Source organism: Palaemon carinicauda, chromosome 23 (assembly GCF_036898095.1).
Source record: "Palaemon carinicauda isolate YSFRI2023 chromosome 23, ASM3689809v2, whole genome shotgun sequence".
Classification (NCBI taxonomy): domain Eukaryota; kingdom Metazoa; phylum Arthropoda; class Malacostraca; order Decapoda; family Palaemonidae; genus Palaemon; species Palaemon carinicauda.
The window spans coordinates 66,209,290-66,221,789 of NC_090747.1; the positions used below are offsets into that span (position 1 = coordinate 66,209,290).

The window sequence follows — 12,500 nt, forward strand, 5'->3', positions numbered from 1 at the left end:
ACAGTTATGATTTTTTATCGTATCACTCACTTCCTTGTACTGTTCATAGATCAGCCTGTCTTCTCATGCTATCACAAGATTTTTCATGTTTGAATTTTTGTGACATTCTTGGTTGTAAGTTGCTGTATAAAAACTCGATGATTATTTAATAAAATTTAATTGTATTCATATCTCCTCTTAGTTTTCATTTAACTGGCACCTCACTCATCTGCTCCCTCCACCCTGCTTCGCAATCAGAGAAGCGCTCGACTGGTTTCAGCTTGCTAAAGTCCAGTTTCGCATCATTGGCGTGACTCGGTTAAGCACCAACTCAGATTTTGTTCTCGTGGTGATCCCCGAAGACACTTTTCTGGAAATCTCCTATAGGCTGTGCGAGCAAGGATACATCCCAAAAACGTACGATCCTCAAATCATACCTCTTGGAGCAATACTTGACATTGCCTGCCAATCACATAGTGAAACTTTTTCAGCTCTCTCACAAACTGTTGGGGAACTAAAAGGCTTCGTTCACCCTCAGAGAAAGGACCAGTATCGCTTGCCTGCAACCTGCAACAGGTGGCTCGCCTTGTGAAGTGAATTTACTTCATAAGCTTTGGGTACGACACCTACCTGAACCTGTACGTGCAGCCATCCACGATGTCAATATTTGGCGCATGAAGGAATCGATTCCCTTATGGACAGCCCCTTTACCATCTTCAAGACCTCCATCAAGACTTCCACTACTGACGAAGTGGATAAATATTCAATATTGACCGAAGCTTACGTGAATGTGGTAGAACACAGATGCCCACCCTGTGACGCGCCAAAGTGGTGACAAAGCCGCCCACCTCCCACATATACCACCCCTTGCTCATGCCCCAACCAACGACCTCTCCAGCTACTTACTGAAGCCCACCGGCCACAATTATGCTACTACCATACCAAATTCCGGGCTGTTGCAAAGGAATGTGCAAATGGTTGTCATTTGGCAAAGTACGTGTAAGTAGGTCATCACTTGCGGTAGTGGCCTCCTAAGTCATTTTTACATGATGCAGGTATGGACATACAAATTTTGGTTGACATGGGTGCTTGTCGTTCTTTTCTGCCAAGGCCGCTCTCTAGGACATGATATAGTCTGTCTAACTCTGCCGATGTCTGGCTGATAGTTGCCAATAGATATGTGATACCCGCCCATGGTTATAAAACCCTCATATTATCATTTGGAAGCGCCAAATATATTTAGAAGTTTCTCGTTGCTGACGTCACATTGCCAATCCTCGATGCGATTTCCTTTCACATTTCCACCTCCTAGTTGATGTAGCTCACTGACAGTTAGTCAATGCTGTTTTGTATTCGACACCTCTCCAACCCGCCCCGCACCCCGTCCGACCTCGCTCTCCACATCAGCTTACCCACGGATGCCTATGCCCACCTCCTCTCGTGTGTACCCGGATATTTTCCATCCAGAAATTCGTCAACGCCCACAGCTCCTGGCAAACACAGCGTTTATCACCATATCAAGATGACAGTTCCCCCTAGTATATGCTAGATTCAGGTGTCTGGCACAAGATTGTTTGGCAACCCCTGAACAAATGTTCGCCAAGATACTAGAAATGGGCCTTTTCCGAAAGGCCTCAAGTCCATGGCCGTCACTCTTGCACATCTTTGAGAATAAAGCTGGCTCGCAGCATCCGTATGATGATTACAGGTGACTGAACATGCAAATAGAACCAGATCACTACCCTCCCCCACAAACATCGCTGACGTGAACTCCTACTTGCACTAAGTGAAGGTTTTCTACACGCTTGACCACCTGAAGGGTATTATCAGGTTCCCATGAACACAGAAGAGATCCCCAAGACCACCATTACCACCCTCTTTGGTACATAGACCTTCAATTACTCCTGCTGTTTTAGCCTTTTTAATGCTGGGGCCACTTTTCAACGTTTCATTGACGGAATATTAGGGGACCTCCCTCTCTGTGTATGTTATGTGGAGGACATACTTGTGTTATCTTCCCTCAAAGAGGACTACCTCCATCATCTAAACATCGTGCTTGACCGCCAACAATAGAAGGGCCTTGTAGTCCAGTACAACAAGTGTACCTTTAGCCCCGACGAAGTATCGTTCTTAGGGCGGTGCATACTCCTGAAGGACTCCACTTCTCCGTGGGAAGGTAGCAGCCATTTAGAACTTCCCCATGTCCTCGACCGATAGAGCACTGCAAGAATTCTTGGGTATGATCAACTATTATCACTGTTTTCTGCCAGCCCTTGCTGTCACTCTTTCCCCCCTGTAAGACTCCCTCAAGGGCAAGCCAAAAGACCTGAAATGGGGTCCCCTTCAAGAAGCCGCCTTCTGCAACGCAAAGATTACCCTATCAACCGCTACTGCTCTCACTTTTCCCATGCCACATACACCCCTACGTCTCTCCAATGATGCCAGCGACGTCGGTATTGGGGGAGTACTCAAGCATTTGGTCAACAGCTTTCCCTGCCTATTGGCCTGCTTCAGTAAAAACACTGTCCAAGGCAGAATCCGACTACTCTACCTTCGAACGCGAGTTTCTGGCAGCGAACTTGGCTATTCGTCACTTCGCCACAAATACCTGCTCCAATGCGCCGAAAGGTATTTGATTTCACTCATGGCCTTTCACATCCGTCCCTCCGTTCTACAGCACAGCTACTGAAGATGAAGTTCATTTGGCATGGCAATAGAAAGGAAGCAAAGGATTGGGCCTGCCCCAGTACTTCATACCAAACCACAAAAGTACTTCGACACACGGATTCAGTAGTGGGCACCTCTCCTCAACCTCAGCAGCGCTTTGCCCACATTCATGTCGATGTTGTAGGTCCCCTACCCACAGCACAAGGACATCGTTACCTGTTTACTGTCATCAACTGCTGCACTCATTGGTCTGAAGCTATTCCCATGGAAACTGCAACGTCTGCCTCGTGTACATCTGCCTTACTCTCTGGATGGATGGTGAGATTTGGAATCCCTGAGCATATTACTTCTGACAGGGCTACCACTTTCATCTGTTAATTGTGGAGATCATTATTGAATCTCTTGGGAATCACCCTTCATCAGACAATCACCCACAACCCTGCTGCCAACAGAATGATGGAACGTTTTCACCATACCCTCAAAGCAGCTTTGATGTCTTTGTATATGTCTTTGTATATGTGTCTGTATATGAGTACCTGTATGTGTATACATATGTATATGTATATGTATATATTTATATATACATATAATTTTGCTTATGTATTTATATGGACAAGGCTGCCCCTATTGATATATAGAAATTGAACTGTAAGCCTAAACAAAATCTACCGGTCATCAGAAATAACCTTTCTGGCATGTGCCTAATGAGGTTTGATCTCCGCCCAGGAGACACCTGATAACAGCACAGGTAGCTGGTATGGGAGCTTCATTGTTCTGTAAATGTCGCTATGTATATTGGTACGTTTACTGTGCCTATAAATTGTAAAGAAACTTCCTTCAATAAATTAGTCCTCTGAAGAAGTAACACGAAACAAGTCAGGACTTAATCTCATATTTAGTATTTTCATTTTTCCAGTGGTTCTTTTGCATCTGAGCATCACGTTTCCCTGTGATTTTTTACGCATATATATATGTATGTATATATATATATATATATATATATATATATATATATATATATATATATATATATATATATATATATATATATATATATATACACACACACATATATATATATATATATATATATATATATATATATATATATATATATATATATATATATATATATATTCCTGTCTATGTATTTTATAATATCCTTTTAATACAGCCCTACCAAATTCCATACTTTTTAAGTTAGCTGATGCTATTATAACTGTTTCTTGTCTAACTGTAGTTTCCTTTGCAGTACCCCCAGCAGTAGCAGCGGCGTCAGTAGCAGCAGCAGCGTGGGTAACGGTGGGACGTATCCTTTGGTGCCGCAGATCAGTATTACTCCTGATGAGGCCGAGGTTAGAGGGCGGGCTCTTTCCAGACTTAATGGTTCCAGGTCAGACTTGAAGTCAATGGAACAGGATCTTCATTCCCCTGGTGACCCCGAGGAAAAGTGAGTTGTTTCTATTATTATTATTATTATTATTATTATTATTATTATTATTATTATTATTCAGGCATGTCTTGTGTAGAATTATCGTGGATTCACTGTCACAGATTTTGTTTGATAATCTTTCTATATCCTTAAAAATCTTTCTTTTTTTTATTACATTCCGCCAGTTTATTGGAGTATTTTCTCATTTCAGGGGGATGAAGATTTATAGTAACAAAGTGATATCCTTCTTACTAGTCACAATCCAGTACAATTTCTAAATCTGTAGAAATAACCAGATAGATTCTAAATCCATGATAAGGTGCGCTGTAAAATTTTTTGGAGAAATCCTTTGCAGTGTTTCAACCAATAAGGACCTACCTCATCTTCAAGCTTGTCAAAGACTTATTTTTGTGTTTCTGGCACAAAAGAAATGACTAATTTGCTAAGACTATCGAATTCTCATTGGTTGGGAGTTTCGGAGTGACATTATTTGTACCTCCAAGCTTGTGTAATAATAGAAAAAAACTTCCCTCCAAGCCGAAAACTAAGCCTGGCTAACTCCCCGCTCACTGAGATGCTGTAATTTCTTGGGTATCATTGTAGTGGGTTGTTTGACTGCAGTTGTTCATTGTTACAATTGATATATCTTGGTTTGGATGGTAGAGAAGCAAAACATTTACTGTGACTGCTGCATAAGAAGTGCCTCGAAGATTCTAAGCCTCTTGTCATCAGGGTCACTTCCAATTAACTTCATATTGTGACTGACGTTGTCCATCGTATTCTCTCTGTCGTGGGTCTGCAGAGAGTGACTCTTTGTGTTGACCCGTTGAATGTGGCAGGGCAGAAGCTTGGTGAGTTGCATTGTTGTCATAATAGCATAGCTGGTTGGGAATCCTTAGATGGGGCATCTACAGTGCTAGACAACATTAATATTCCTCAGGTTATCCTGCATAGATGAGGACAATTTGTTCTTCATAACAAAGCTCTTTGTTTTTACCTTCTAATAGTAGATGACGAATTGAAGGGTCTCCTGAGGGTTTTTGAAGGAGCCGGTCTAAAGTGAAATGAAGAAAGAGTTTAACAACTAGTGCTATGAGGTCAAGCAAGAAACACCCAAGACAAAATCATTGAATATTGCAACTTTATTGTAAAGACAAAAACAATCCAACACATTGTCAATGATAATGTATTTATAGTGTACCTATGGAAGGCTTTTCATTTCCTTGTATACTATCGGACAGTGAAAATTAAGAGCCTCGTTATGAAGAACCACCCAGCCCCCAACTGTGCAGGACAACCTGGGGAAATTAACATCATCTGGAGTTCCACATTCCCCACATCAGGATGCAAAGACAGCTACTTTAGTATGATGACAATTGGACTCTCCAGGCAACGGGGTGCTATCCTAGTTCACTTTCTGCAGGCCCAGAGTTGAAAAACTGTGAGGGATAAAGGTCATTCAAAATGCGGATATCATCGGAAGCTCCCTTGATAATAAGTGGCTTAGAATCTTTTAGGCCCTTGATATCCAGCGGAAGAAATCGAACCTGCATACTACCCAGGAAAGGTTTCTTCTTTATACCATTTGGAGGCGCAAAATACCATTTGCAACAACAAACAACTACGGCAAAGTCACAGAGGATGAGTGACATATCAGCTTGCCGGAAACTCCATCCAAGTTGAGGAGCATATATGCCTATCAGGAGGGAACTGTTCAGGTGAACTAGAGGTCTACCCACCCGATAGATTCATAGACCCACGTCAAAAATACCCAAAAAATTCTAGTTTCTCAGCGTGCGGGGAGTCGGCATGATATAGTCTGATTCCATAGTGCTGTTCATCCATTCTGCGACCAGCTCAGAGGTATGAGTAATACTCAAGCAACACTCCCAGCGAACAGGAATTATGCAGTCTTGTTGGATTAGTTAAATTTTTTCCCATATATATAGAACTAAGACTTGAATCAAAATTCCGTCATTTGCAAGTCTCAAAATTAGTAAGGTACTTATTGTTCAAAACAGTACAAAGGTACTGATCAAGATTCTCACGGACTTAAGCCAATTTTGGTTATTCCTACGGATTGGACAACTTGTGATGTATTTCAAACAGTAAAATAATGTAAAATTTTGTACTGAATATCCTATCCCCTTAGCATAAAAAGAATTATTATTATCATTATTATTATTATTATTATTATTATTATTATTATTATTATTATTATTATTATTATTATTATTATTATTATTATTATTATTATTATTATTATCAATGATGGAACCTGGCAAGGATGCTCGTGTGCAGCTTATACATCACATTGGTAGCCCCTTGGCCTTTTTTTTTTTTTTTTTTTTTTTTTTTGAGGTGTCATAGTTCGATAATAATGTGAGTTATTAATACAGAAATGTTATTCATACTATCTCGACAAAGAAATGGATTTTTTTGTACTAGACATTGTACAGAAAATTAACTTTTTAAGGAAGATGGAGATTTGGCAGCTTAAATAATTTTCATTTTTTTAGAGTTGGATATATATATTGGAGAACGGCTAATGTTTATAGAAAATTAGGTTATTATTAGCACAACGGTTCCTTTTTTTTTCTTTTTCTTTTCTTTTTTTTTTTTTTTTTTTTGCTCGAAGCGAGATATTTATTTATTCAAAAGAAATATTTTTTGTTTAGAGACAAAAAGTAATATAATTTCTTTATTTAAAGTAAGATTTTCCTACGTAAAGGAAAGTTGCTCTGATATTTTTTATTTTTTATTTATAAAATATGGGTTTATTTGATAATATAGATATTCTAAGAAAGATTTATTTTATTTTATGGAAAGTTGCTTCATTGTAGTAAGTTTTATATTCAAACGAAATTGTTTCATTTAAAATAGGATTTTTTAGCTGAAGAAAGATACCTTTGTTTAAAGTGTGATTTTCTTTTATTCATGCAAGATTGTTATGTTTCAAGCAAGTTTTATATTTAACACAGAAGGAAGATTGCATTGTTTAATATTTTTAACACTAACACTACTTCTTAAAAGTAAGATAGAGACTAGTTTATTCACAGGAAACATTTTGGTTTGTTATGAAGAGAGAAACTGAGTTTTATGATGGCATATATCTCTTTCAATGTTTTCTTAATTTTATTCTACATCAATTGAAATTAATTATTTTAGTTATTTGCATTTGCAAAGTTAATGCTTTCATTGAAATCAAAGATTTTGCGAACGTTATGTACTCACCCCTGTCCGTTTATTTGTTTGTTTGTTTACAAAAACTGCAGTACTGATTTTGACCAAACTTGGTAGTCTTGTTGGGTATGACCCAAGGAAGAATCTATATAATTTTGAATAAATGAAATCATAGTATAAGTGCGTAGCAGAAAACATGCCTTCGCCACGCCAAAAGCATTATTTTGCTCTAATCTCCACTGCATGCCCGTTCTACGATGTATTTTCTTCAAAATCTAATGGATTGGCCCTTGGGTCATATCCCATATGTCTACCAAGTTTCATTGTAATTCATTCAGTAGTGTTTGCGAAATGTGGTTAACAAACAAAATAAAAGAATAGCAATGCGATTATTTTCAAAGTACTTATACTTCGATGTATTTTGTGATGGGTCAAGAGTAGGTTGTGAGTCAAAGGCGAAATGAATGCAACTGAGTAATATTATTACAGACACATCAAGTATATATACACACTAGGTCCCGGTAAGGACACAAAATACAAACATGCTATTTCTTGTCAAACCAGCAACCAGTTCTATTAACAGTTAACAATGAAGTAGGAAGACAGGTTAATGCAAGTTGCTGTCAGAGTGAGGAGAGAGCAAAGATTCAAAGGATACTATATACAAAAAAGAGAAATGTCGTTACTATGTATGATCATGTGACACACGGTTGGTACATGACTACCCCCCTAAAAATTATATACTGTACCTGTTAAATAGGGCACCTTGATCTAGAGAGGCAAACTGTAGGCGGGTCATTTGGCAGGAGATAAGCAGGTTTTAAACGGTCAATAGAGACCCAGTCTTCTTTGCCACGAATGTCTGGTAAGAATGCTTTCGGATTGTGTCGGATCACAAGGAAAGGGCCCGTGTAAGGGGGCATTAGCAGTTGCTTGGTAGTGTCGTTGCATAGGAAGACGTGCATTGCAGAGTGCAAGTCTGTCGGTATGTGATGCTTCGCTGGGGACTTGTAAGTCTGGCGTCATGGGGTAAATTTTCCCACGACGTGACGTATGTGCTGGAGATCGTCAGAGGAGGTTGCAGAGGCAGGGACAACCAATGTGCCGCCATACAATATTTCAACCACCGAGACGTCCAGGGCATCTTTAGGAGTGGTCTTTAGTCCCAGAAGGACCCAGGGAAGCTGAGTAATTCAGTTGCAGTCCTTGCAGCGGGACATCAAAGCTCCTTTGAGGGTGTGATGAAATCGTTCAACCATTCGATTGGCAGAGGGGTTGTAGGCAGTTGTCTGATGTAGGGTGATGCCCAGGAGATTTTCTAATGATGTCCACAATTGAGAGGTGGACGTGGTATCCCTGTCAGAAGTAATATGCTCAGGGATACCAAATCTTGCTATCCATCCTGAGAGTAGGGCAGATGTACATGACGCGGACGTTGCAGTTTCCATGGGAATGGCTTCAGGCCAACGAGTGGAGCGGTCGATGACGGAAAACAGGTAACGATGTCCTTGTGATGTGGGTAGGGGGCATACAACCTCGACATGAATGTGGGTGAAACGACGCTGAGGTTGAGGAAAGGTGCCCACTCCTGAAACCGTGTGTCCATGTACTTTGGAAGTTTGGCAAGAAGTACAGGTGTGGAACCTATCCTTAGCATCCTTAGTAATGCCGTGCCAAATGAACTTCATCTTCAGCAGGTGTGTAGTAGAATGGCGTGAAGGATGTGAAATGCCGTGAAGGAAATCAAACACCTGTCGTCACATGGGAGCAGTAATCCACGGTCGCGGTCTACCAGTACTGACGTCACAGAAGAGGGTGGTGCTGGAGTCGTCGAGGGGACGTCTTCCCAACGGAAGGATGTGCAGGATGTCCTACATGTTTGATATTCTGGATCCTGTCGTAGGGCTTCAGCCAAGGCGTTGTAATCCAATCCCAGTTGAACGGTGGCCAACATGTTTCTTTGACAGGGCATCGGCACCCAGGCGTCAGACTGTCTAGTGAAGGCATGCACCAGAGGCATGTGGTCTGTGTGAATGATGAAGGGCGTACCTTCAAAGAAATGGTGAAAGTAATGGATAGCCTAGTGCACCGCCAGCAAATCGCGATCAAAAGGAGAATAACCCGATTCAGCCTTGGATAGTTTTTTGCTGAAGAAGGCCAATGGATGGTGTGAGCCGTTAACCTCCTGTTCAAGTACTGCACCAATAGCGACGTCGCTGGCACCGGTGGAGAGAAGGAGAGGTGCATGTGGGACAGGAAAAGTGAGAGCAGCAGCGGTTGATTGGGCATTCTTCACGTTGCAGAAGGGCGCTTCTTGAAGGGGACTCCATTTCAGGTCTTTTGGCTTGTCCTTGAGGGAGGCATAGAGGGGAGTAAGAGTGGTGGCAATGGCTGGCAGAAAATGGTGATATTAGTCGATCATGCCCAAAAATTCCTGCAGTACTTTGTTGGTCGAGGACGTGTGAAAGTTTCTTTCAGCTGCTGCCTTCTCAGGGAGGGGATGGACTCCTTCAGGAGTGATGCAGTGCCCTAAGAACGACACTTCGTTGGCCCCAAAGGTACACCTGTCGTACCGGACTACAAGGCAATTTTGTTGTAGGCGTTCGAGCACGATGCGCAGGTGAGGGAGGTGTTCCTCTTTTGAGGAAGAGAACATAAGGATGTCGTCGACGTAACATACACAGAAGGGGAGGTCCCCTAAGATGCCATCGATGATACGTTGAAAAGTGGTCCCAGCATTACGAAGGCCAAAATAGGAGTAATTGAAGGTGCATGCACCGAAGGGAGTGGTGATGGCGGTCTTGGGGATGTCTTCTGGATTCATAGGCACCTGATAATACTCCTTCAGGAGGTTGAGCGTGGAAAAAAAACCTTTGCTTTGTGCAGGTAGGAGGTCACGTCGGCGATGTTTGGGAGGGGGTAGTGATCCGGTTCTGTTTGCATGTTCAGGTGCCTGTAATCCCCACACGGACGTAGGGAGCCGTCTTTCTTCAGGACGATGTGTAAGGGTGATGACCATGGGCTGGAGACCTTTTGGCAAAGGCCCATTTCTTTTATTTCGGCGAACGTCTGTTCGGCTACTGCCAATTGACCGGTGCCAGACATCTGAATTTGGCAAAGACTAGGAGTCCTGTCATCTTGATATAGTTATAATTACCGGGTTTGGCAGGAGCTGTGGGAGTTTGGCGAAGTTCTGGACGGAGAAATTCCGGGTACGAAGTGAGGAGGTGGGCGTAGGCATCCGGGGGTGCGCTGATGTGGAGAGCGAGGTTGGAGGGGGCGGGTTGAAGAGGTGTCGACAAGTACGAGTCCGCATTGACCAATCGTCGGTGGGCGACATCGACTAGAAGGTGGAAATGAGAGAAAAGATCCGCACCGAGGATTGGCAATGTGACGTCAGCAACGAGAAACTTCCAATTAAATTTGCCATTTCCAGACAATAATGTGAGTTTCTCGTAACCATAGGTAGGTATCGCAGATCTGTTGGCAGCTACCAGGCGGACGTCGCAGACTTAGACAGACTACGTCGTGTCCTGAAGAGTTCCCTTGGCAAAAGAGAACGACAATTGCACGCTATTTCCTGCATCATGTAGAAAGAAATGATTAGCAACACAGGAGCCCACCTCCACGAACGATGGCATACTTACACGTTTTTTTACTACTGACAGTCCTTGGCATATTTCTTTGCTGCAGCACCGAATCTGGAGTGGTAGTAGCAAAACTGTGACGGATGGGCAGCAGTAAGCGGCTGTAGAAGGCTTTGGTTGGGGTGCGAGCGAGTAGTGGGTAATGGGTGGCTTTGTCGCCATTCCAGCACATCACGTGGTAGGCGTGTGTGTCCTACGCCATTCATATCAGCTTCGGTTGACGTTAAATAGGTGTCCTCTTCGTCAGGAGTGGAGGCGATGATGGAGGTCTTGAAGGTCGTGAAGTCGCTGTCCATAAGGGCATCGGCTTTGGTCATCAAGTCCTTTATGGGTAAACTATCGACATTGGGTATGGCAGAGCGTACAGGTTCGGGTAAACAGCATACCCAAAGGGCATGAAGTAGGTTCACCTCACGAGGAGAGCCGTCTGCGGCAGGTTGCAGGCAACCGATACTGGTCATTTCCTTTGGGGTGAGTGAAGCCCTTTGGTCCCCCAACGGTTGTTGAGAGAGCTGAAAAAGCTTTGATATATACGGGCGGCTGGCGACGACGAATACTGCTGCAGAAGGTGTGTTTTGAGGGCGTCCTACATTATTGGGGTGTCTCCTTGTTCACAAAGTCAGTCGGAGATTTCTGGAAAGATGTCCTCGGGTATCGCCGATAGAACATAATCTGCTTTGTTGGATGAGCGAGTCACGCTCTTTATGCGGAACTGGACTTCTGCGCACTGAAACCAAGCAAACGCCTCTCCGCTGGCGAACGACGAAAGATTGAATGGGGCGGCGCCAACATCCGTGGAGTTCGCCATAGTAACAGTGAGGGGGGGAAGGCGACTTTTGGGATCACCAATGTGACGGGCCAAGAGTAGGTTGTGAGTCAAAAGTGAGATGAATGCAACTGGGTAACTTTATTTTAGACACATCGAGTATATATACACACAAGGTCCCGGTGAGAAGGTCACAAAATACAAACATGCTATTTCTTGTCAAACCGGCAGCCGGTTCTGTTAACAGTTAACAATGAAGTAGGCAGACAGGTTAATACAAGTTGCTGTCAGTGTGAGGGGAGAGCAAAGATACAAAGGACAATATATACAAAAAAGAGAAATGTTGTTACTATGTATGATCATGTAACATGGGTGGTACAATTTTCTCCAAAATCTAATGAATTTGTCTTTGGGTGCTACCCCACATGTCCACCATGTTTCATTGAAATTTGATCTCTAATGTTGTTCACAAACAACGACCAAGCAGTCTCTTATTTTTGTACTTGTACTTCGATGTACTTACTTATGGTGGATTTTTCTTGGGTCATGCCCCATATGTCTATCATGTTTTGTTGAAATTGGTTCAGTAGTTCTTGCATAATATTGTTCACAAACAAAATTTAACATTGCGATTATTCCTAAAGTACTGCTACGTACTTGTACTTTGTTGTACTTTATCCAAAACGTTACTGATTATTCCTTTGGTCATACCCAACATGACTACCAAATTTGAACAAAATCGGGTTTTCTTTAAATTGCTCACAAACAAGCAAAACGACAGAGATGAATACCTACCCTTTGACAAATCTCCAAAATCTGGGAGGCG

General features: G+C 42.3%; 1 protein-coding gene across 1 annotated transcript in view; it reads left to right on the forward strand.

The window, feature by feature from the left end:
• LOC137617144 (centrosomal protein of 104 kDa) overlaps positions 1-12,500 on the forward strand; it is a 450,090-nt gene that overhangs the window by 414,591 nt on the left and 22,999 nt on the right. Inside the window, exon 14 of the mRNA XM_068347001.1 lies at positions 3,899-4,096. Within this exon, the coding sequence (XP_068203102.1) occupies positions 3,899-4,096 (198 nt within the window). The remainder of the gene's footprint in view (positions 1-3,898; positions 4,097-12,500) is intronic.